This window comes from Carcharodon carcharias, chromosome 16 (assembly GCF_017639515.1).
Source record: "Carcharodon carcharias isolate sCarCar2 chromosome 16, sCarCar2.pri, whole genome shotgun sequence".
NCBI lineage: Eukaryota > Metazoa > Chordata > Chondrichthyes > Lamniformes > Lamnidae > Carcharodon > Carcharodon carcharias.
Window position 1 is genome coordinate 114,101,935 of NC_054482.1, and position 26,834 is coordinate 114,128,768.

Sequence of the window (26,834 nt, forward strand, 5' to 3'; positions counted from 1 at the left end):
TAAACACACATTTTTATTAAGATCCCATCTTTCAGGGACAAGAAAAAAAAAATCATGTGTTACATTTAAAGCAGTACCTAGTTTAAAAAAAATCAAATTAAAATCAGAACAATTTACAAGGACTTAATTTAAAGTTGAGCAACTGTTGCTGGTAGAGATGATTTGACACGTGCAAGACATTTTGAGCATTGTCATTAATGTCGAAAGGTTTTAAAAAAACATTTCTTCAGCTGCTCTAGTGGTTCATATATCCAACATAAACACATTCAAAACTCATCAAAACATTAAAAAATTAAAAACCTCTAAAAAAAAGTTTGCACTTAATCCTTAAATAAAATCGATAGTGAAAGAGAAAAATAAAAAAAACCATTTACTTAAGAATGAGATTCTTCTGACCCAGTTAGATGTAAACAGTGCCCCTAAAGAAAACTAAAAGTCATACAGGCTTCCTAGTCACAACTCTCACCAGTTTCCACTTGACATACAAAGTGCTGCTTGAAGAGATCTTCAGTTCAAATGTCACTATGACATGTATAAATGCAAGTGCATTATTTAAATAGAGTACTACATTCCAAGAACCCAAGATAGATTTACAGAATCTGGAGTCATAATTTCTGCACAAGTCATTTGAGATTAGGCTCATTTGCAGATTGTAGAGAACTTTCATCCCACTTGCCATCCTCCTGCGAATGGTTCCAAAGCGTAGAACACCCGTTATAATACCTATGATCAGAGCTGGGCTTTGAAGTGCTTCTCCATTTCTCATGAGCCGCTCCACCACTGTTTTTCTTTACATCATAACTGTCCACATTTCCTCTTTTTGGTACAAGTTTTGAGCTGTAGTGAAAAGGAACAAAAACATTACATGCCAATCTGGATTACATTCACCTATATTTAGACCAAAGATCTGCACTCTAGTTTTAAAAAAAACTGAAATCAGATCAATCTATTTCTGTAGCTTTTTTAAATTCATTCGTGGAATGCAAGCATCGCTGACAAGAGTGGCATTTGTCACCCATCCCCAATTGCTTCTGATGTGATGGTGGTAAGCCACCTTCTTGAACCACTGCTACATACATTTCAATCAAACAGCAGGCAAGGGACAGCATTTTACAGCAGCATCCTGACCTACAGGGTTCTTCATCCCTGGACCTCACTTCACTTCCCAAAGCCAAATCTCCCACCCAAGCAGTTACAGACGTGGAAATAGAAAAGTTTTATCAGGATACCGGCTTGACTGAAGCTTCAAGATTCTTGCTGCTGCTTTGCAATTTAATACAGCTGAACTACTTTTCTTCCTCAATTCCCATCACAAAACACTCCTACCATCACTAGGTCTACTAAAAGACCAGACACACAAAATAAACCGGAAGTTTGTTACACACCTAGTTCCTGGAGTGAGGCGTATTGTTCGACCCGTTTCTGTGGATGTGGCACTATTTATTTGAGGAAATTTGGTACTTGTTGAAGATTCAGGTGTAGTTACTGGAGCTGTATTAGGTCGGAGGTAAGCAGATATATTTGGCTGTGATTGTGTCTTGTGCTTCTCCTGCTCTGCACCTAGAAGATAACTTAACTTTTACAGGCCATAATTATACAAATAAATAGAAGTGTAGTTGGTATACCATATATGCTCCCATAAAAGTTGATTTTGAGACAAAATCTTTTAGGCGAAAAGTAATGGATTCGACTTTTATATAGGTGACTTTTGAGGGGTTGACATTCATGCTTGATTTGAGCCCAAGTGAAATCCAAAGAATACTGTAATGAACTGCAGTAATTAAAGATGAACCGTAGTAACTGCAGGTGTCATTAATAATCACAACATGGTTTGTCATTCATAACCTATCACTTTAATGATTTGAATCAAACATTTAAGTGTATGAATGTTTTAAGCATTTACTTACCAGTATTCATTTTCATTTAGTATTTATACATTTACAATGAAACTGAATCATTATCACCTAGATTATACTTTGGTTCTGAAATATTTGGGCATTAATCCATGAAAAACTAGGGTTGACTTTTACATACTGTATTAAAAATTACTTTTTTTAAGGCCAAAAATCACAGGGTTGACTTTTACATGAGTATATACGGTACTCTTGAAAGTTAAAAGCACCTACAATGGTAAGAAAATAAAGATACGGGCCATGTTTACACTTGAAGGAACTGTATCAGAAGCTATGTTCTTTTGTTAAATGTTTGAGTGTTGGCAGCATGTTCAATTGCGGACATAATAACCACAGCCAGTAAATGGTAAGACTCAATGGATGGGAATAGGAAGAAGGAGACACGAGTGATTTTAAACTTCCTACTGAGCCCAAGGTACTGAAATCCAGACGGACAGATGCTGTGGAGAGAGAAAGAGTGTTAATGTTTCAGGTCGATGACCTTTTGTCAGAACACCTCAGTTAAAGACCTGAAACGTTAACTCTTACTCTTTCTTTCTCCACAGACGCTGTCGCACCTGCTGTGTATTTCCACCATTTTTTTTTCCATTTCAGAATTCTAGCCATCTGCAGTATTTTGCTCATGGAAACATGCAGGCAGGTGTGTTTTTTGAGTACTGACATCAGTAAATTTTGGAGAATTGACTCAAGGCTGGTCAGGAAAACTGCCAAGCAGAAAAAAAAAATTGGTCTCAGCCAGCACACTATAGAAAAAAATTAATTCAACAACGCAGCACTGCAGGAATAAAAATGAGTCTAAACATTGGCTAATTCAAGGGCATTAGAGGAAGAATCACAGTTGTCAAAGTATCAATATTTAATTATTTGCACATTGTTATAAAACTTAAAACTTACTGATAGACAAGGCACTTTGTGGCTTCATTATTTTTGGCCTTTTGCTCTCCACAAAAGGAGTCATGTTCAAAAACTGCTGCTTCAACCATGTTGCTCGTTCTTCCTCAAAACCCTTCCTCTGCAGACAGAAAATGGAAACAAGTTACAAAATGGCCCTTTTGGATCTATCGATGCATTCCTCCCACAACAGCTACAGCAGAATGTTCAACAGCTTGACAAAATATTCTTATAATTCTACATTTGTGTGCTAACTTCATAAATGTGAAATGCGTTCCCTTCAGAATCAAGTCAAAAAACAACGTTCTTCTGGAACTAGAAAAGAAAATCCTCATACCAATTACATATCATGCATCGGTTTCAAGTAGAAGTATTCTATAATATTTGGGCCTGTGAACTCTACCCTGTTTACAGCGGTGAATTACAGGAACTCAGTTGCAATTTACAATTTTTATATTTGCCATTTCATGATGGCTAAAAATCCTATCACCAGATGTGACTGCAGATTCTGGAATTCACAACATCTTTCTGCATGTCGCAAAATAACTAATCTCATTGATCTTTTGTGCTATGGTGTCAAATGTTCTACATAAAATGATTTTGGAACAAAGTTCATTACGATAAATGCTCAGCATTTCTGGTTACCAGTGCTCTCAATCGCTACAAATAGCACGACCAGTTCACAGCAAAAATGCAGTTTGCACGGCAATTCCAAATTGTGTTAAGGTACAGAATCTGCTGTACTGGTCTGTAAAATGACTGGGTTAACTCCATTCTATGTGGAGACTAACAAAAGGAGAATAACCAAGAACATCTACCTCATGCCCTAGTCTAATGGCTGCTTCTGTAAAGTTTCTTCTCTCTCTTTCAAAGTTTTTCTTTTGGTCATTAAATAGTCTCCACTCTTCTTTCAATCGTTCTTTCTCTTCGAGTAAGTAGCAGTCTCGTACTAATACAGCTGTTTCATCATCACACTGGGCATTAAGCTGTTGCTTTGGAAATAAAACACAAGCATAATCTTCATATCTGGAAAAATATGACCAGTTCAAGTAACTTTTTTTTAAAATTTTTCTTTTGTAAATACCCAACGCCTTTTCAAAAAAAAAAAGTGGATCAGCTATATTTGCAACCCCTCAGATAACAAGGCAATCCATGGCTACATGCAATAGATCTGTAAAAAAATTACTGCAGTAAAACTTGAACTTCAGCCACTCAATAGGTATGAAACATAAACACTAATACAGATCTTGCAGCCTTCCAGACGTAACACTGAGTTAATCAACTTCAAGTCATGAATTATTTCTCACATCTTGACCCCTTGTTAATTTCATTTTTAAATTTTTAAAAATTTTTTCCCCCCAATCTACTATAGGGCCATCCGTCACTTGCTTCTTTGTTGTACTTTCAGAGCACTGACCCTTGTTCTCATTAACACATTCTATCTCACCTTTATGCCGCTATTAGCACCTTAGTTAGTCTTTAAAACTACCATTCACACTACCTTTGTCTTATGTCTGTGACATCTTTGTCAATCTCTCCTAAGCTCCCACCTATGGGCCGGGGGCAGGAAGGTGGGATTAGAATGGGACAACAGGGTGAGCTCGGGCTGGCATGGACAAGATGGGCTGAATGGCCTCCTTCTGTGCTGTAACTTTTCTATGGTTCTATCCCTAGCCTTCTATTTTGCTCCACCCCCTCAAAGAGTATAAAATCTGTCACATTTCTACTGAGGGGAAACAAATAAGCAGAATTATTTTCAGGTTGCAAATAAAGTCAGCAACATCTTCAACATATAACCTCACTTCCCCTACATTAGCAAACAATTAAAGAGCAGAACTAGGTTATTCACCCCCCTCGAGCCTGCTAAGATCATGGCTGATCAGATTTTAACTCCATTATTCCACTTTCCTGTCTGCCCCCCATAACCCTCGACTCCTTTGTCAATCAAAAATCTCAGCCTTGAATACATTCAATGACCTTGCCTCCACTGCTTTCTAAGGAAGAGAATTCCACAGACTAACGACTTCTTAGACTCATTTTTAAAACTGTGTCCCCTAGTTCTAGACTTCCCCACAAGGGGAATCCACCCTGACAAGTCCCCTCAGGATCTTAAATGTTTCAATAAGAGCACCTCTCATTCTTCTAAACTCCAATGGGTATAGGCCTACCTGTCCAACCTTTCCTAAGACAATCCCTTCATCCCAGGAATGAGCCTTCTCTGAACTACTTCTAATGCAATTATGTCTAAGTAAGGAGACAAAAACTGTGCACAGTATTCCAGATGCAGTCTAACTAAAGCCCTGTGCAGCTGCAGCAACACTCCCCTACTTTTATTCTCGATTCCCTTGCAATAAATGCTATCATTCCATTTGCATTCCTAATGACTCACTGCACTTGAATACCGTGATTCACGTACCAGGACACCCAGATCCCTCCGTACATTAGTTCTGCAGTCTCTCGCCATCCAAAAACAGAACAATGACTACACTTCAAAAGTGCTTCATTGGCTGGAAAAGGTTTTGGGACTTTGGAGGTCATGGACGATGCTATATAAATGCAAGTCTTTCTTTCTCATACTCTGTACCCACTGCACTAATTGGTCACCACTGCTCAGCAGCTGGGTTTACAGGTGCTAAAAGTAATGTTGTTTTCACAGTATGGACTTGACACATGAGATATTATTTTAAAATCTAAACCATACCTGTAACAACTGTTGCTGGGCTTTGATCACATCCCTGCACTGCTGAATTTCTACCTTTAGCTTCTCAATTTCTTGCTCAAGATCATCTCTGCTGATAACTTCATCATCTTCATGAAAACCAGAGTTCACTAAGGATGCTGCAATAAATGAAATTCAGCCCATCAACACTGCATCAATCTGAGATATGCACAACAAACCATACACCTGCAAGTATGGTTGCAGTCAGGCTTTGCATTTTCCACCTACATTAAAAATCAATCAGTGCTTCAAAATTTTAGAAATACTCTTACTATATATTTAACACTTCAGCAAACCTTTCCCCAAACAATACGTAAGGCACAGTAAACATTGTAAACAAAATGTACAATGGCTTCATAAAATACAAGGATCCACCCAGGTTTTCTGACAGCTTACTCACTATAAGAAACACGCCCAAAACAGACAGCTCGCCTGCCAGCCTCAGAAAACTGTGAGCTTAAACTAACCAAGTGGAGTTTGTTGGGTTTTTTTTTGAAAAAAGGGACAGGTGAGAGAGACTCCTTCCTTATAAATAAGAGCCAAATACATGTTTTTAGGGATTTTTGAATTCCAATTAGGAGGCAATAAATTTCCTTTGGAAAAATGGAAGCATTAATAATAATATAGAGCAACCTTTCCTTTAAGCTTTTGCTGTCAAAGGACGTCGCTTGGTAGTAGTAGAGTCAATGGTTTGCTGACTAGACACAGAGTTATGACATGGCAGATGGTGTGTGCCAGGTGGGTCAAATCCACCATGGTCACAACTGTTTTGCAATTTGTATTTCATTTTGGAGATGCATGCCTTAAATTCAGGAGTAATAAGACTACCGCGACTTGAGGTTTTTAGAAAACTAATTTAAACATTTATTAACAAAAGAAAAGATTTCAAGCACATACATATGTCTGCAAATTATAAGAACTCATCCGGCTCCCAGTTACATCTCCATTAAGGCAACAGTAAAAACAAATAGATTTAAACAACATAAAAGCAGCACAATACTCTGGACAGTAGCATTCAAAATCAGTTTTCTCAGGTTTCTGTAGACAGCAACTTGATGCACAGAGGCTGGAAGCTTTTCGCACATGTATTAGATCTTAGAATTCCTTCTCCTCTTACACATAGCCTCACCTCCTTTATACATGTTTCTTTTTAATGCAAAAACATATGGGAACAATGGAATTTGCAACTTTACTTTTCCCATAATATAAATCTTTTTATAGTACTAATTTTATCGGTAATCTTTGGGAAAAATAAACACACTGTTTGGCTTGGCTTCTTCTGGCCAAGCGCAACATCCTACCATCTCTTTGAAATTCAAACTAATCTAATTTATCTACAAATGTAAATTTTCCTCATCTCATTCTAAGACTTCAGCCATGTTAAGTATTTAGCATTTCAAACCTAGCTTCTTGCCGATAACTGAAGACCTCTAGACTAGCTGTCTCCAATTCAATTAAATCCCACACGCACACAAACAAACTAATCTAAACCCCACTATTAACCCACTTTTACAATAAATCACAATAATACTATGAAAACTATTTTCATGACAACACTTGAGAGATTAGTATACAACTTTGGCAGTGTTTGTCTTTAAATGTTTCCCAGTTATTAAAATCTAATCTACGACACTCAAGCTAAAGAAATGAAAATGGCATATAATCCAATGCAACTACTCAAGCCAGGAATGTCCAAACAATAGCCCATGAGCCACATTATGGATTAGAAGCCCAGGCAATCTGGCACACAGTTCTATTTATACTTCTAATCCTTGCTCTTTATTTGTTCCATTTGACTTTCCATGGCTTGGAACCAGCTGTTATTAGTGCTTTCTTTACAGACTGCAAAATTCCATGGTATTCACTCCAAGTCACCCTCAAAAGACAAAGATTGGACCCTGCTGCCCTGGACTAATCTATTATAAACAAGTCAATCATACCTTGAGAGTCCAGTTTCTCAACGTGGTTTTTCAATATTCTCCACTGTTGCCGAATACTGTTGGTGAGCTGCTCTCGGACTGCATCACAAGAAAGCTCCAAGCTATTTTCTTTGTTCAATTCACGAGAATCCTCTTCATTGTCTGACCCTGCCTGTGCAATCAAGAGCTTTTTTAAAAAATTCTCCTTGATAGAGAAACAAAAGTGCTCAGGATAACCCCCAGCCAGCTTCATTTAAAATCTCATCCCTCAACATGAAATCAACAATTCCACTTTCCCAACAAAAATAGAAAAAAATTTAACACTTTGCAAAAGATCCTGAAAGAAAGTAAGTGAGACACTAAATAATCTGGTACTCATAACCCTATGTCTTATTATACTGTCACCACTGTGTGCTTAGCCCTTCCAATGCTCTCTTAGTTAAACAATCCTTACGAAATAGATTGAGTTAATTTCACCAACAGAGGAGTAGGAATCAATTGTTTGTAGGTACACTCATGGGAGTTAGATTTAATCTTACCCAGCAGCTTAGAGGGGAAGGTACATTTGCGGACAACTTTGTGGCTTCAGTTATTTCACAGAATAAAAAAAGGATCAAAATACACATCATTGCATCAAACAAAAAATATTCCTGATTTGTAATTATAGGCTTTACGGATCGAGCAATTGTGGCATCTTCCAGTGAATAGCTTAGTCAGCAAAGAACACCACAATCTGTACTATTTAATTGTTGGGAAGTCAATACTGGGTGACTTGGGCTACATGCCAGAATGGCACCTGTTCTTATGACAATTAGGCCTATTTTTCCAGTTTGGGAAAAGATGCACCACTTGGGAGAGTAATCAGCTCACAATTCAAAGGTTTCTGAAGCTGTTGTTTGCATTATCTGCAACACTTTGTTCTGCTGACTCTAACCTTCAGTAGGAAATCTGGGAACCAGAGGGGAAAAGTAGAAACTCCAAAATGAAAACTTGTTGCATCTTCTTTCTGGAGTAAGACATCTTCGTCTGTGAATGCCTCCGCTGCTACAACACCTTTGTGGTTACTCCATTCTGTTCATTTGAGGGGTTAAATCACAGTTCTCTGGATAGTGGCCCAAATGCCAGACTCTCACCATAGTAAGCCCGTCTGTCTCCTGCACCAAAATTTTATCTCTCATGCCCCTTGAGGCTAACCAGGATATGTTTTATTGTTATAACAGTTATGAAACTGAAATGTTGCATATTTTAAAATAGCACAAAGGAGAACTAGCTGTGTGCCGGATATTTAAACATTCTCAATTTTCCTGCACCAAGAGTCAAGGCATTGCTCAGTAAGTTATTAAATCATAAAAACGTGAAAATTGCTTCACTGTGCTGGTTGATAGGAATCTGTGTTCCACAATCATGAAAGTGAGAGTGTATTTGAGGAATAGAGTTAAAAAAAGAGTTGTAATGCTGCTTAATCTGAAAGTTACATGAATACCCAATCCTTATTAAGAGGAAAATGCCAGTACTTGTATTTACAGAAGAACAAGCAGAGGCACTCAACAGTATGAGATTTGATGCTATGGTAAGTTGACAAGATGAACTGCTGCCCCTTGTCAAACAATGCAATATCACAAAGGAAGTACTTCATACTGCTTCAAAAAGTACAAGAGATTTACACAATTCACAATGAATAGATCTACACAGTTTGAACAATAAACTATGGATCCATAACCAAATCTTGAATTTTATGATAAAGGACTCGAAAAATTTCATATGTGGATGGAAGCTAAATCTAAAGAATGCAGCAAAATATCCAGATATTCTAATTTTTAATACCACACTATTCTGTAAGGAACACAGCACAATGAAATAAGGAGGTTATGATTTCATATTAAAAATTTAAACACAATAGCAAGATCATTGTGAAACTCACTATACCACTGCTATCTTCTACGTGTTCTTTTGGTCTCTGCTTTTTTCGACTAAGTATAGACATCATATCTTTCTTCATCTGCTGTAGAACTTGTTTCAGTTCAATATTTTCTACCATTAGTTCTTTACGATGCCTTTCATAGTTGCTTATAAGAGATTTATACATTTCCCCTTCATTCCTGCAAAGTGGGGGAGAAACAGGAAAATTTTTGATCTGTGATTTTGCAGAGAGAAATCATGGAGATATACTTGCTGGCTGTCTGTTATGCGACACAAGATATGCAGAAGGTCTTAGTTATAACAGTACCTGACTTCTGTCTTGCCAGTCCTCCACACACTCCGCCGTCCATCAGATCGATCCACGTAATTTAGGATGTCAATACCTTTTTAAATAATTAAAAAAAAGTGGTTTAAATACAGAAAACAATTTGCAAATACCCACTGATTTCTCCCCTCCCCTGAGCCACTTTAATGTGCGGTGCAGGAACTAGTGGATTTAACCAATGAAATACCTGCTTACACCAATCAATAACTAGCCTCGAGGAGGACAGGTATTGTCTGACCATGGCTTGCAGCATGTTGGGACAGTACCTTCCTCACGTGGAAACAGCAGCAATGAAAAGTGGGCGGCTCATCCTATATGGCTTGATTTACAATATAGCTTTAAATTAAAATTACTTCCTCTGTGGGATTCACTTCTAAATTCTGCTTGCATTAACTAGGAATTGCCAGTAGATGGTAGTAAGTGACAATGATAAATTGGATTAGAACTACTTAATTGCACCAGTGACAGGAGAACAGGAATATGCTGATTGACTGCAAGAACCTGTCCAAATAGAGGACCGAACAATGCTCCAATTCTATTTTTATTTAAACCTTTGATAGCGACAAATCTCAAACCTCACATACCCATCCCTCCAACTGTGGTTTAAAATCTCTTGGCAATCCCTACCGGCACTGTGTCACAAATCTAGAGATAAGCCATTGGAGGCTACAAAATTGGCTCCATGGGGAGACTTAAAGTTTCAGGCTTGCTCTTCCTACACTGGGCTATCAAGGCCAATAGTTTGATGTCCAATAAAACATTAAGGTAGTATTTGTAACAGTAAAAAATATATGAAATGACTCATTTGAGGAGTGTTTACAAATTGTGTGCCAACTAGAGAATTGTAATCAAAATGCTTGATCCTAGCACTATTGCATTCAAGTTGAAGAAAATATTTTACATTGTTACTATAGTGACGCTTCTTAAAAATGAAGTAACTTGGCACCTCAGGAAATAGCATGCCCCAGGAGCACTGCACGCTCAAATCGGTGAAAACAAAGCATTGGGTCCAGCTACCCCAACTGAAGTTACCATTTCACTCAAGTTTATGGCAAAATTATTCCCTCCCCTTAAAGTCTATGTAAGGATACTTACATAGTTTTTTATCTTTTTTATCCATTACAAGTTGGTGTAGGCGTTCTTTCAGCTTATTGTACTCGCGCTCCTTTCTCTTCAGGTCATGGTTGTATTGAGTTGCACGACTTGCTATTATATTCTGCAATTTTTGTATCTAAGAGCGTGACAAAGTCAGAGCAATTTGAAACACTGATCACAATTCTGAGAGAGTCCCATAAAATATCGTGAAAAATAATTAGTACAGCACGACATCCAGCACGCAGTTAAAGCACTTAGTTTCCATCTTTGGGAAGCCAAACAAAATCCACAAACTAAAGAGCTATTTGACAGATTAAAATATGACAAAGTTGAAGGGAATTTCAGTATGGAATGTTATTTTACCTTGCTTATTTTTCGTTCAGATTAAAAAAACAAAGGGTCCAACCCAAACTCTAATCAGAACATTTTTCAAACTGGGTCTTTCTGCCATAGAGTTTTTGAACTCAGGGCGCTTGATGGATCACATGTATATCTTGCATAAATTTTAGGACACTTGCACAAAACTCATTCCACATTCTCCATGGAAATCCAGCACACCAGTGAAAACTGTGTAACCAAGGAGATGTTTCAAGCCTGCTGATTGAGTCTTAAAAGAATTGCACTGTGCATGGTACAGGAAGAGTCCTCAAAAAGAATGGCAATCAAAACCCATTCACAATTTGGAAATGTGCTGCAGTTCTAAAGTGTTACATTTTCAATATTAACATTCATTTTTATAGGCTAAAGTTAGAAATCAAAACAAGAAATGCTGTCAGTAGTGGGAATTTAACACCTTCGAACTTCAAAGCGCATGCAGATGGAGGGGGAGAGAGAGAGCGCTAGCACGAGAAAGAACAAGGGAGTAAGAGGGTGTGAAACGCAGCAGCAAAACTGAGCTAGAAACTTAAGAAACCAAAAGAGGAGAGGAGTAAATTGCATTGACAAAGTATTTTATTGCATCCTCAGGATGTTCCAACGTGCTTCATAACCAATGGATTATTTACTTTACAGTGCATTACTGTAATATAGGCAAGAACACAGCAACCAATTTGTACCCAGCAAGATTCTGCAAACAATTGATCAAAAGACCAGATAACATGTTTGATAAAGAATGCTGGTCAGGAAACTGGGGGAATTCCTAGTTCTTTAAATAGCGACACAGTTTCTTTGACATCCACTTGAGCAGGTAGATTTAATCATCTCACCTGTCAGATGGTGCCTCTAACTTTGCAGTGCTTACTCAACACTGCAGTGCAGTGTCTGGTAAATCAAGGATTGTTAAATCAAGGAAATCTAAACTATTAAAAACAGGCAAGAATTAGAAAAGCAAAATTGAACTAGCCCAAAAATCATCTTACTACTCAAGTCAATTTCACAGCAATGTTCATATCTAGTGAGACATTCCATTTTACCCAATCCCTAAACCAAATTATAGTATTCTTCTCTGTATGTTAAAAATAATTAATTAAAACAAATTGAGCCAGATGAGCTCGAATTGAATAGAGGATTTTTTTTACCTTTTGTGCTTACTTTAAGATTGACACAAAGGTCACTTAAGAATTCTTGGCCGAACAAAAATAAAAACATAATACAGGAACAAAATGATCAGGGAGTGAAGGTACTTAGTTTTACTTGGTACAGATATTGCAGTGTCTTTACCTCTTCCTTTTCATTTTTCAGTAAATTGTGTAATGTTCTGTTCTTCAATTGTAACTGTCTGTCCTTTTCTTGAAGGGATATAACTTCTCTACGAGAGAGCTCTAGTTGATCCTAAAAAGATTCAATCAGGTTATTCAAAGTCCAAGTCATCTCCATCACTTAAAAAGCCATACTGATGGCTTTGCATGTTGATGCTCTAATCATATGTGCACCGCAGATTAATGTTTAATGGTTCTGACATCTAAATTCCACTCGGTACTACCAAGGATAACCTGCTCAATTGGACGGGCAAGTATTTCCGCTCTAAAGAGACAAAAAGTGGCACGTGAAAATCAAGTCAAGACGACGCCATCCAGCTCTTACTTATAAGCCAGCTGAAGAATAGCATTGGCCCAAGATCCAGCATGGAAAAAGGTGCCTGAAAATTTGAAAAAAATGAAGTGTTTTGAAGACATAAGACGTAGGAGCAGAAGTAGACCATTCAGCCCATTGAATCTGCTCCACCATTCAATGAGATCACGGCTGATCTGATAATCCTCAACTCCACTTTCCTACCTTTTCCCCATAACCCTAGATTCTCTTACTGATTAAAAATCTGTATATCTCAGCCTTGAGCATACTTAATGACCCAACCTCTACAGCCCTCTGTGGTAAAGAATTCCACAGATTGACTACCCTCAGAAGAAATTCCTCCTCATCGCCGTTTTAAATGGGCGACCCCTTACTCTGAGATTATGCCCTCTAATCCTAGACTCTCCCACAAGGGAAAACAACCTCTCAGCATCTACCCTGTCAAGCCCCCTAAGAATCTTATATGTTTCAATAAGGCCGTCTCTCATTCTTCTAAACACCAATGAGTACAGGCCCAATCACTCAACCTCTCCTCATAAGAAAATCCTTCCATACGTGGGATCAACCTAGTGAACCTTCTCCGGACTGCCTCCATTGCCAGTATATCCTTCCTTAGATAAGGGGACCAAAACTCTTCACAGCGTTCTAGGTGTGGTCTTACTAGTGTCTTGTATAGTTTTAGCAAGACGTCCCTATTTTTATACTCCCTTCCCTTTGAAATAAAGGCCAACATTCCACTTGCCTTACCTATATTACCTGCTGAACTTGTATGCTAGCTTTTTGGTGATTCATGCACGAGGACCCCCAAATCATGTAAGTAAGGTGGCAGGTCTGAGAGGCTACAAGCTATTCAAATCCAATTACAGTATAGCCTACATACACTAATGCATACAAGTCCATGAAAGGAAACTGTTAAAAATGTTTACAAACTGCAACTGAGCAGTGAAAGTAGATTACTGACTTTTACACACTTTATTTTACCACATGGCCACTTCTTTTGAGCAGTTTAAAGTAGTGGTGTTATAAAGCCCATCTGCAACTTTTTGCACCTCTAGGGCCGATTGACTAGTTAGAATGCATGATTACATTAGCGGTTATTTGCTCACAAGAAAGTTGCATTAGGGTCACGAACAGAGGTCTGCACCTGAAATTCTCCATGATGCAAATTCCCAATTTCAGTCATGCGACTATGAGCAGTTGCTGACTCCCAGTCAAGTACTTCCTTGCAAATAAAAAATTGAAAAGTTGCATCTTAGATTACTTTTACCCATTCCGTTAAAGCTCGAATAGCTTTGCCTCTAAGTTTACATTCTTTTGCTCTTTGTGGGGGAAAAACAGAGCAAAAATCCAACTTGGTCAATGTTCCACAGACAGGCAAGTCTTCCTCATTAATAGTATTAAAAGTACAGCATGCGAGATCTAAACACAAAAACTAGTTTAAGCATATTCAGTCTCCAGCTGGAATATGTTGATGCACAGAAGTCACGTTGGAGAAGCCAAATTTAAACTGTGTGGCGAAAAAATTTACAGGATCAATATCCCCCAGAATCAAAAGGCATCTTCAATTATCCCTGCAGGAATTCTGTATATCCAATATTCTTCATTCTAATATTGGTGAAAACGCCTTCAGCAACCTAAGCCTGAAGCTCTTGAATTTGCTCCCATAATCTTTCTGCCTCTCTCCATCTACCCCGCTTCAAGACATTACTTACAACTACTTGTTTGATCAAGCTTTTGGTTACTTTCATAGCATCTCGATGTTGCTTGGTGTAAAGTTCTGTAGAATGCATCTGTGAAGTACCAGAGGGCATTTTGCTGTGTTAAAAACGCCATATAAATGCAAGCCCTTAAGCAACCAAAGTAATGTAAGACCCAAATGTCCCTTTTAGTATAGATGCTTCACCAGGTGAAATGGAAAATAGGAGTTAGGGCAGGTGCACAAAAGCTTTAATAAATAGGGTCTTTAAAAAGAAAATATTGGACTAAGTGTCCCAGGCTCAATCATCATCAGCTGCTTCAGCAATGGCTGTCCTTCCATCACAAGGTCAGAAGTAGGGACGCTCACTGCTTGACAGTCATCCTAACGGAATCATATCTTACAGATAATGTCCCAGACGCCACCATTGCTATCGCTGGGTATGTCCTGTCCCACCAGCAGGACAGGCTCAGCAGAGGCGATGGCACAGTGGCATACAGTCAGGAGGGAGTTGCCCTGGGAGTCCTCAACATCGACTCCGGACCTCATGAAGTCTCAAGGCATCAGGCCAAACATGGGCAAGGAAACCTCCTGCTGATAACCACGTATTGCCCTCCTGATTACTACGTACTGCCCTCCCTCAGCTGATTAATCAGATCTCCGTGTTGAACACCACTTGGAGGAAGCACGGAGGGTGGCAAGGGCACAGAATGTACTCTGCGTGGGGGACTCCAATGTCCATCACCGAGTGTGGCTCAGTAGCATCACCATTGACCGGGCTGGCCAAGTCCTAAAGGACTTGACTGGGCCTGCAGCGGGTGGTGAGGGAACCAAGAGGGAAGAACATACTTGACCTCATCCTCACCAACCTGCCTGCCACAGATGCCTATATTCATAATAGTATCGGTAGGTGCGACCACCATACACATCTTGTGGGCATGAAGTCCCGTCTTCACATTGAAAATACCCTCCATCGTGTTGTGAGGCACTACCACCATGCTAAATGGGATAGATTTCGAATAGACTCAGCAACACAAGGCTGGGCACCCATGAGGTACTGTGGACCATCAACAGAAGCAGAATTGTACTCTAACAATTTGTAAGCTTATTGCCTGGCATGTCCCCCACTCTACCATTACCATCAAGCCAGGGAATTAACCCTGCTTCAGTGAAGAATGCAGGAGGGCATGCCAGGAGCAGCACCAGGCATACCTAAAAATGAAGTGTCAACCTGGTGAAGCTATAACACAGGAGTACTTGTGTGTCAAACAGTTTAAGCAGCAAGTGATAGACAGGGCTAAGGAATCCCACAACCAATGGATCAGGTCTGAGCTCTGCAGTCCTGCCACATCCAGTCTCGAACGGTGGAGGACAATTAAGCAACTCACTGAAGGAAGAGGCTCCGCAAATATCCCCATCCTCAGTGATGGGGATGCCCAGCACATCAGTGCAAAAGATAAGGCTGAATAATTTGCAACAATCTTCAACCAGAAGTACCAAGCGAACGATTAATCTCAGCCTCCTCCAGAGCTCCCCAACTTCACAGATGCTGGTCTTCAGACAATTCGATTCACTCCACGTGATATCAGGAAAAGGCTGAGGGCACTGGGCCCTGACAATATTCCAACAATAGTGCTGAAGACTTTTGCTCCAGAACTTGCTGCGCCCCTAGCCAAGCTGTTCCAATACAGCTACAACACTGGTATCTACCTGGCTATGTGGAAAATTGGTCAGGTTTGTCCTGTACACAAAAGGCAGGACAAATCCAATCCGGCCAATTACTGCCCCATCAGTCAAGTAATGGAAGAGGTCATCGACACTGCTATCAAGTGGCACTTGCTTACCAATAACCTGCTCACTGACACTCAGTTTGGGATCTGCCAGGGCCACTCAATTCCAAACCTCATTACAGTCTTGGTTCAAACGTGGACAAAAAAGCTGAACTCCCGAGGCGAGGTAGGAGTGACAACCCTTGACATCAAGGCCGCATTTGACCTAGTGTGGCATCAAGGAGCCCTGGCAATAGTGGAATCAATGAGAATCAGGAGGAAATCTCTACACTGGTTGGAGTCATACCAAGCACAAAGGAAGATGGTTGTGGTTGTTGGAGGTCAATCATCTCAGCTCCAGGACATCACTGCAGGAGTTCCTCAGGGTAGTGTCCTCGGCCCAACCATCTTCAGCTGCTTCAATGACTTTCCTCCTATCATAAGGTCAGAAGTGGGGATGTTCGCTGATGATTGCACGATGTTCAGCACCATTCGCAACTCCTCAGATACTGAAGCAGTCCATGTCCAAATGCAGCAAGACCTGGACAATATCCAGGCTTGTGCTGACAAGTGACAAGTAACACTGGCACCACACAAGCGCCAGGCAATGACCATCTCCAACAAGAGAATCTAACCATTGACCCTTGATTGACATTACCATCACTGAATCCCCCACTATCAACATCCTGGGGGCTACCATTGACTAGAAACTGAACTGGACTAGCCATATAAATACTGTGGCTACAAGAGCAGGTCAGAGGCTAGGAATAGTATGATGGGTAACCCCATCTCCTGATTCCCCAAAGCCTAACCACCATCCACAAGACACATGTCAGGAGTGTGATGGAATACTCTCCACTTGTCTGGATGAATGCAGCTCCAACAACACTCAAGAAGCTCGATACTAGAGGAAAAAGCACCCTTTTTGATTAGCACCCCATCCACCACCTTAAACATTCACTTTCCCTATCACTGATGCATTAGCAGCAGTAGGTGCCATCTACAAGATGTACTGCAATTCACCAAGGCTCCTTCAACAGCATCTTCCAAACTCATGACCTCTACCAACTAGAAAAATAAGGGCAGCAGGTGCATGGGAACACCACCACCTGCAAGTTCCTCTCCAAGCCACACACCATCCTGACTTGGAAATATATCACCATTCTTTCACTGCCACTGGATCAAAATCCTGGGAACTCCCTACCTGACAGCAGGGTGGGTGCACCTACACCAGATGGCCTGCAGTGACTCAAGGCAGCAGCTCACCACCACCTTCTCAAGGGCAATGAAGGATGGAAATGAAGGCTGGCATAGCCAGCAACACCAAAGTTCCATGAAAGAATAATAGTAGAAGGGTACAGGGAGTGTCTGAGGAGTCATCGAGAGAGAGAAAGAGAGCTCTGATAGAGCTGGGTGGGGAGTGTCAGCCATCATAGAAAAGTGTGCCCAAATTAAAAAAGGCACAGTGGGACCCACATATGGGCGGATACTCAAAGTTTGTTCAACAAGGAGCACACTCAAGTAAGCATTTCAGCTTAAGTCATTTTTCTGCCACCTGCAATAAAATGACTAGCAACATCAAAACAAAGGTCAAGATGGGTTACCTGTGTCTTTTGCTCTTTACCTTTAGTTTAACTTGGCTGTGGTACAAATGGTCCATATCACTACTAGATTTCAGATTTTGCGTTTCCATATCTTCTAAAGCACGAAGGCCTTTGCGATGAAGTTGTAGCAGATCATACATGCAATTTAAAATGGCCTCCAGGTTCAGTTCTTTCTGTGCCTCTTCAGTGTAAAATGATGGAAAACCCAATGTAGTGAGCTCCTAACATATTGAAAATGTGTTAAGAAAACTATAAACACAGTAAATTTATGAAAAACAATACATTAAGACTATGGGCTGTATTTTACAGGATGTCATGGTCCCCAGCCTCCTGGCTTAAAAGTGTAGGTGGTTGGGGTTGAGGGGAGAGAACCCACCCACAAGCCCAGCGGCTGCCTGTGATTTAATGCCAGGAGCAGCATTACTTGCTTGAAGGCAATACTTCCGCTCCTTTTTTGGGAGGAAGTCCCATCTTAGAGGAACCTAACTGGTTGGCAACTCCATCGTCCCAGCAGTGCCACATGAGGAGGCCAGACTGACAGGTAAGTCCAAGGTTTTGGCTCGCAGTGAAGTGGGTGAGTGGGGGCAGGTTCAAGAGGCCGGGTGGATGGTTAAGAGGGAGGAGGAAGGGGGGATAAAAAGATGGCTTGAGGAAAAAAAAAAGTGGGGGTGCCTCCGATGGGTTGAGGGAGCCCCCTTAAACGAGGTCCCACCAGACCCCTTGCCTGGCACCAGCCCACGTAGTTAAAGCTGCCAGGCTTGCAGAATCATGTGGGCCTCCTCCTGCTGTGGGTAAAACACCAGTGGAAGTAGATGAGGCACTTCAGTGGCCATTAATTGACTACTTAAGGGCCTCAATAGGCCCAAATGCAAGTGGTGGGCCATCCAGCGCCTTCCCATAAAATTTCAGGCAAATCAGTGGAAGGGAGGTCGGCAGCAAGAGGGCCATCCGCTGGATTTTCCTTCCCCCACTGCCTTCCCACCAACAGGGAAGTGCAAAATCCAGCCTATGTATCTCTACACCAGAAAAGAAACATTGCAGGTCAAGTTAAATAGAAAATGCACAATTCAGTCACTTCATGATATTCCAAAGACTACATAATGCACCAACCTATACTAAATTCTTAACTCCAGCAGCTTCAAAAGTAGAAGCATGTTGCAGGATAACCTGTAGTAATAAAGCTTTTGAGAAAAGCAACTGAAAAAAAAAACTACTTATTCCTCCTCAAATGAGAGATAACTGTTGAGATTTCACTTTTCACATAGACAGGTGGTGTGTTAAAATGAGTTCTCAAACCTCCAAGAAATTCTCTGGCACAGGCTTCCATTAAAAAAGTGAAAAATATCACTAGATATTCTCTCTTCAAATAGACACAAGATGAGAGTTAGGCCAATATCAATTGATGTCTCAGGTGATAATGGGCTGGATATTGTGGAGCCTCCTGGAGAAGATGGTCGGCAGGAAGCCACACGTCAGAACCCTTGGTGGGAAAGCAACCTGATTATGCCAGTGGCAGGAGGGAAGCAAGCAGGAAACTCGCCCGTTATTGGTGGGAACCTCAAATTTTCAAAAATCAACTACCTGCATGCAATTTGCCAGGATTTAATGCAGCCTCCTGCATTTACAAAACTGAGGAGTCTTCTGTGCCTTCAATACCCCACCCATTGAACACTGGCAACTTAAATGTGTCTTACCTGACTCACTGAGCTTTTTTGACATGCAGAAGAATGAGCCACAGGAATCTGCACGATCTGGAGAAGTTGTGTGTTCAACTTTGATAATCTGACACTAAGGGGTGGAGTCTGAGCCTAAAATGTAAAAGGGGTAGTGCATAGCCTTGGGACAGAGGGGCCAACCATTAAAGTGGCATTACATATCTGAGTCCTAAGGGGAGGACACTTCTAAGGCTGCCTTGAAAGAAAGAAAGAGGGTGTTGCACAATGGGAATCATTCGTCCTGTACTCCTTCATCCTCAAATCGCTGGAGGGGATCAGTGCTGCACAAGGACCAGTGCAGATAGTCCAGCAGCAACAACAGGAAGGAGCACAATGACAGAGGCCAGGCAACAAAGCAGAGGCAGATGCAGACCTCTGGTGCATCCAAGAGTTTATAGGACCAGGATGACGCACCGACAAATGTCAGAGAGACAGTGCCTGAAGGAAACCATCATAAAACTATGCACCGTAATGCAGAGTGACCTTCATCCACAGGGATATTGTGGGCCCCCCTATCCCAGTGTATTGAAGGTTACTGCAGCTCATCTTGTGTGGGGCTGATCCTTTCCAAGGTTCTACTGGTGATAGCAACAAGCAGCCACTCACCTTTGTATCAAAGAGGTGACAAGTACACTATACAAGAGGGCGGAGGAATTCTGATAGACATGGACAGCTAGGGTAATGGAATTCACAGCCACTACTAGTTTTTCATGTGCTCAAGGTATAATAGACTGCACGTGCGCTGCCATCAAGCCAACACCTGAGCAGCCAGCCGGCTATAATAGTTATATTCAAGAAAGGGAGGTCACCACCACCTCAAGGGCAATTAAGGATGGGCAACGTTGGTGTTTCCAGCAATGCTTACACCGTTTGCATGAATTTAAAGAAAATTAGGGTAAAAACATAAAAACCTTGAGTCAGTTAGGTCTCTACTTTGCGAGTGTTCTTGAACGTGACACCACAGAATACAAGTATTTGAAATGGCTGGTTAAGTACTTTTTATATGCTGCTTAGTGAGGCAGTCAGTCCCATTAATGAAATTTTTTTCATACTGTTGGCAACAACACATCCTTTACTTGGAATGCCAATTCAGTTTTGATTTACATTACAATTTTTGTTAGGATGTACACTAGCATTAAGATATGATTGAGGATGAATTATTTGCTGCCATCCCTAGTAAGATGAATCTTTCTCCATTAAGGAAAGAGAAAAAGGCAAAGCAAATTTTTAAATATTTGCAAATTCTGTAGAGGTGAAAAACTGCTACAGGGCTGAAAATGATTGTGATTACACTCAAAAGACAAGAGAATCAACATTTGACCCATGGAATCATTTAATGGAAATACACATCACAAAATCAAATGTGATCTTTTATTTTAAAAAAACTTGCCTGATTGAGGTATGCTATGCATTGATCTACATTCTCCTTTGTACAAAAGAAACTTAAATTATGACTGGTAAATAAAGGCAGTGCCTCGATGAAGCTGTTGTGGGGAGACATTCGTGATCTGGATGCGTAACGATAAATAATTTCTTTGCTGTCTGTCAGAAAAAACAGAAAATTAGATGAGCCAATTCTGTACAGCATCTAACAGACAGACTTATAAAAAGTGACTCATTTTGAAACTAATTAATACCATTTAAAAATACCCTTCGTTTTAAGTCAGCTTATGAAACATTAGAATTCTTTTAGGAATTAACTATCAAAGATGCTGCAAATAGAAAATGGCAGTTTGAATATTTATAATCACATTACTTCCAAAAGTGTGCATCCAATGCTAAGTACTCTGAGCCAAGATGTATGGCTGTTCTATTCAAAAAGGCAGATATCTATCACTTACAGGGTGGGTTTTGCATATTGAAAAATATGGGAAAGAACTGCATGAGGAACATCACACGAACTACTTCATAACTAAAACTTTCAGCACCAATGAAAGATCTATAAGCATATGGGTTGCAAACTCTCCCAGGTTTATCATGGAGTCTCCAGGAATTAAAGGTTAATCTCCTGAGTCCTGCTGCAAGCAGCCCAGGAAAAATGCCAGATGTAGGGTTTGCACTACTTGCACGTTGCATCTATGGTTTGAGCACGTGGAACAACAGCCTCAAGTTTTGATGCCAAAGCCTTCCTGGTCCCTGTCTCTCAAAAGGCTGCATCAGTCATGTTCAGTGGACGAGCCAGGGAAATAGCACAGGCAGCATGTGAGCGAATCTGTTAGATCAGAACCAAGTTCAAACCCGGACAAGAGGCATGATGTTCACAAAATATATATTAAACTACAAATAAAGTTCAGTTTAAAACAATGTTTTAAGAACAGAAGTAACTTTTTAAAAATTGATTTCTTTACAGTCAGGCTGTACAGAATGCGCTACTCTTATTTTATAGGATCACCAATGACTTTTCTCTGTGCTATAACCTTCAGCCAGTACTGTCTGTACAGCTCTCTGCAAGAGCCATTTACACCATTTCCCCATAGTTCTGCAAACTTCCTTCAGGTGCTTATCCAATTCCCTTTTGAAAACCACAACTGAATCTGGCTCCAAGTGGTGCATTTTAGATCATAACCGCTTGTTGCGTAAATAAGTTTTTTCTTCAAGTCGCCTTCATTTTGTCTGCCAATGACTTTAAACCTGTGAACTGTTTTTTTTTAAAAAACACTTTACCAATGCGAACAGTTCATTCTCTATCTACTCTGTCTAGATTCTTCATGATTTTGAATACCTCTACCAAATCTCCTCTATACCTTCTCTTCTTCAATCTATTCTCACAAGTGAGGCCACTCATCTCTGGAACCACTCTCATAACCCTTTCCTGCACCTTCTCTAAGGCCTTCACTAAAGGTCGTTTTAAGCTTTTGATCAAACTAGGAATTTTGACAGGTATTTGTTTACTTATAATTACTTCATGAAAAATGAAGCTTGTTCATCTTAAAAAACACATCAACTACATGCCCCTATAAAAGCATTGTTAATATTAAAATGAAGGAAAAAAAGCTTAATGACATTTTATGAAACCACTCAAAATCAAATTTAACTTTAAAAACTCAAAGTAATAACTTGTTTCATGAATCTCATCATAGAATTACACTGAAGAGTTTAATTTAAGCAGGCTCAAGAAATACTGGACTAGTTTCTGAAGTGAGAAAGTATTAAGGAATGTGGCAAGGAAGACAGACTATAAGCTGCATTCATGAGAGGAGAGTCTTTCCTAAAATTTGCAAGCATACCTGCATATACTTGTGTAGAGTTCCCAGCATAAAAAAGGTGCAACAGAGCCTCCAGCAAATAAGGTGCAATATATTCCGGCAATAGTACTGAAGACTTGTGTTCCAGAACTAGCCACGCCCCTAGCCAAGCAGTTCCAATGCAGCTACAACACTGGCATCTACCCAGCAATATCGAAAATTGCCCCAGGTATGTCCTGTACACAAAAAGCAGGACAAATCCAACCTGGCCAATTACCATCCCATCAGTCTACTCTTGATCATCAATAAAATGATGGAAGGGATCATCATCATCATCAACAGTGCTATCACATGGCACTTGCTTAGCAATAATCTGCTCAGACACTCAGCTCCTGACCTCATTACAGCCTACAAGCATGGACAAAAGAACCGAACCCCCGAGGTGAGGCAAATGTGACTGCTCTTGACATAATGGCAGCTTTTGACCGAGTGCGGCATTAAAGGAGCCCTAGCAAAACTAGAGTCAATGGGAATTGGGAGGAAATTCTCTGCTTGTTGGGGTGATACCTAGCGCAAAGGAAGAGGGTTGTGGTTGTTTGGAGGTCAATCATCTCAGCTCCAGGACATCACTGCAGGAATTTGTCAGGGTAGGGACCTCAGCCCAAACATCTTCAGTTGCTTCATCAATGGCCTTCCTTCCATAAGGTCAGAAGTGGGGATATTCTTTGATAATTGCACAAATTTCAGCACCATTCATGACTCCTCAGGTACTGAAGCAGTCCATGTCAAAATGCAGCAAGACCTGGACAATATGCAGGCTTGGGCTGACAAGTGGCAAGTAACATTCACATCACACAAGTGCCAGGAAATGACCATCTCCAACACAAGAGAAAACAACCATTTCACTTGACATTCAATGGCATTACCATTGCTGAATCCCCTATTATCAGCAACCTTGTGTTAGGGGGGCAATCATTGACCAGAAATAGAACTGGACTAGCTATATAAGTCACAGGCTAGGAATCCTGCACTGAGTAACTCACCTCCTGACTCCCCAAAGCCTGTCCACCATCTACAGGGCACAATTCAGGAGAGTGATGGAATAGTCTACACTTGCCTGAACGAGTGCACCTCCATCAACACTCCAGAAGCTCGGCACCATCTAGGAAAAGCAGCCCGCTTCTTCGGCACCCTACCCACATTCACTCCCTCCACCTCCACAGTGGCAGCAAGATGCACAGCAAGAACTCATCGAGGCTCCTTAAGACAGCCTCTTCCAAACCCATGACTGCTACCATCTAGAAGATCAAGGGCAGCAGATGCATGGGGACACCACCATCTGGAAGTTCCCCTCAAAGCCACTTACCATCCTGACTTGGAAATATATCACTGCTCCTTCACTGTCGCTGGGTCAAGATCCTGGAACTCCCTTCCTAATAGCACTGTGGGTGTACCTACTTCACATGGACTACTGCGGTTCACGAAGAGAGCTCACCACCTTTTCAAGGGTAATTAGGGATAGGCAATAAATGCTGGCCCAGCCATCGAAACCCACATCCCGTGAATGAATTTAAAAAACTGGCTCACTTGGAATTCTGCAACAGGCAAGTTGCCAATAGATTTGATACTTAATGCTAGCTTTGGTACTGACTCACCCCACCTGAAGTTGTATTAGGAATAGTCTTCTCTATGGTGAAGTAATTGATTAGGCTTCTCTTCTCTATAGAATGCAGCGCGCAATACACATTCCACATACCAAATTCATCACAGCAATTTCAGTTGACTTCATCACAGGGAAGTGGACATTGAAACAGGAACCAGTGCAGTTTATCACAATACCATTCTCCCATGGTGGGGGAAGAAGCGGGTACCTGAAAACTGTTCAATTAACCCTACTGTCTTCAAGTTTACATTCAATTCATTAACTGAACATTTTGATTGATGAAATTATGAAAGATGATAATAGGTGGATTAATAGACCCAATACAGCACAGATAGATTTAGCTGTGTTTCCACATTGTGAAATGGCTATTAACAGCAATGATTCACTAGAAGTACATAAGCACAGGGGAAAAAAAAGGCACATCCATCCTTAATTTTAAAATATCAAAAGTATACTGGCACTGAAAATAGTCAAACCACACAACATTATTGCTTTGTGCTATTCTGGTAACCAATTTAAACACTGTTAAAAGTAATGCACACATACCTGGTGATGACTCTTGTTCTGGCATGGTTATAGCTCTCCAATCTCCCATAGCAAGCAAGCAAGCAGCCTGATTAACTGCACAACCACTTGAGCACCGATTTAAATATCACAATGCAGGCAACACCTAAAAATAGAAAACAACATCTAAAAATTAATGTTTTTTTTCAAATTACGTCAGCAATGCAATGTCATTACCAAGATTAAACTTATAGACTTAGAAACATTTATTTATTTTATTGAAGGGGGAAACAATGGTCAAATAAATACAGCAGTCATGACACTTTTGCTTCTGAGGGGTTTGCATAACGTTTCATACATCTTAGGCATTTTTTTCCCTTTTGGAAGTGGCAGGATAAAAAGATGGGTGTTATCTTCATTCTTTAGTCACAGAAAATTAGGATTTGTAATTTTCACCAGTTTCGTTGATTTGGGGTGGGGGTGGAAAGGAACTGTTGTGTTGCAGTAAGATAAGCCCTTGGGAATTATGAACACTTTGTCAGGTGCTGTTGTACAAGGCCTTCATCCAGGCCACATCCTTAGTTCCCAGACTTCCGGCTACTCAGTGAAAACTGACCAAGTTAAAACAGCTCACTGAAATAACAAAGGGCTGGATTTTACGCTGCCCCACCAACAGGTTTGAAAGCAGTAGGAGGGTAGGTAAAATACAGTAGGTAATCTTCCCACTGCCTGTCACCCCAACCTCTCTGAAACTTGACAGGAGGCAGGCAGCCTGCCTGCACTTGGACCTGTTGAGGTCCTTAGGTGGCCAATTAATGGCCATTGAAGTGTCTCATCTTGTCACTACCAGCATTTAACCTATGGCAGAGGGAGACGCACACCATGAGGGGAACACGGCAATTTATCTGTAAGAGCTAGTGTCAGGCAAGAGTGTACACCCTTTGTGGGCTCCCTGGGCCCAATGGAGGCATCCCCCTCCCAAAAGGTCATCTTCCCTGTCCCCCACCCCATTTTAACACTCCCCCTGGCCTCTTGCACACTGCCCCCACTGCACCCCAACTTCCTCCCACCAAGACCCCTAACCCCAGGCTTAACTGGACTGCCTGTAGTACCAGGAGTAGCCACTGCTCCCAGCTGATGCCACTGGAACCAGGGCTGCCAGTCAAATAGATTAGCTGAAGCTCTCTAAGGTAGGAGTTCCTCAAGCAAGCAGAAGTCTCGCCTTAAAGGAGTTAACGTGGCTGCCGGCAGTAATTTGCTGCTGGCCTCAGGATCGTGGGAGGACTCTGGGGGCTGAGACGGCAGCACCCTGTAAAATCCAACCCAAAATCACAAAGAGCCAGAGGGTAGGATATCCTGTAGTTTTCCTATATGGAAAAGCGATATCTTTTGAACAGCTCATATGTATATAACACCTTCAATGGAATAAAAATGTCACAAGGCACTTCAGAGGTATGATTAAACAAAAAAAAAGACACTAGAGCAAACAGAATTATGGATGCGCAAGCCAGAGTTGGAGGAGCACAGAATGCTCGGAGAGTTGTAAGAGGATACAGAAACAGAAAGGAAAGAGAAGGCCCTGGAGGGACTGAACACAAGAGATTCCACTCCACCCTTGCTTCAAGGCATTACTGGACATCTCAGATGGATGGCTTTCATCCAACCTGAAAATGGAATACAAAGCAGCCCTGTTATGTACAACCAGTAAGCCCAGCTAGCTCATGAATATTCAGCTTCAGGTTCCTTTTTGACATGGAAACAAGGAGGTTGCTGATGTAAACAATTGTCAGGTAAAAGCAGGAACCACTCCATTACTACCATTTTCTGAAGGATACAAATAAAACACTATATTGATTTTAGTATTGCTGAAAAAAAGAGACATGTCTAAGATCTGTCTTCCACTCAA

At 40.8% G+C, this 26,834-nt stretch overlaps 1 protein-coding gene across 5 annotated transcripts in view; it reads right to left on the bottom strand.

Moving 5' to 3' along the window:
* ssx2ipa (synovial sarcoma, X breakpoint 2 interacting protein a) overlaps positions 1-26,834 on the bottom strand; it is a 68,081-nt gene continuing 41,247 nt past the window's right edge. The window contains exons 2-14 of one of the 5 annotated variants that reach the window (XM_041207596.1): positions 24,971-25,094; positions 20,967-21,114; positions 17,882-18,082; positions 12,442-12,552; positions 10,783-10,918; positions 9,670-9,745; positions 9,364-9,541; positions 7,464-7,614; positions 5,506-5,642; positions 3,623-3,796; positions 2,808-2,925; positions 1,386-1,560; positions 1-837 (exon numbers count right to left, since the gene is read on the bottom strand). In XM_041207596.1, the coding sequence (XP_041063530.1) occupies positions 624-837; positions 1,386-1,560; positions 2,808-2,925; positions 3,623-3,796; positions 5,506-5,642; positions 7,464-7,614; positions 9,364-9,541; positions 9,670-9,745; positions 10,783-10,918; positions 12,442-12,552; positions 17,882-18,082; positions 20,967-21,077 (1,782 nt within the window). In that variant the 5' untranslated portion in view covers positions 21,078-21,114; positions 24,971-25,094 and the 3' untranslated portion in view covers positions 1-623. Of the gene's footprint in view, positions 838-1,385; positions 1,561-2,807; positions 2,926-3,622; positions 3,797-5,505; positions 5,643-7,463; positions 7,615-9,363; positions 9,542-9,669; positions 9,746-10,782; positions 10,919-12,441; positions 12,553-17,881; positions 18,083-20,966; positions 21,119-24,970; positions 25,095-26,834 lie in introns of all 5 variants that reach the window. The other 4 variants (XM_041207593.1, XM_041207595.1, XM_041207592.1 and 1 more) reach the window with 4 other exon arrangements.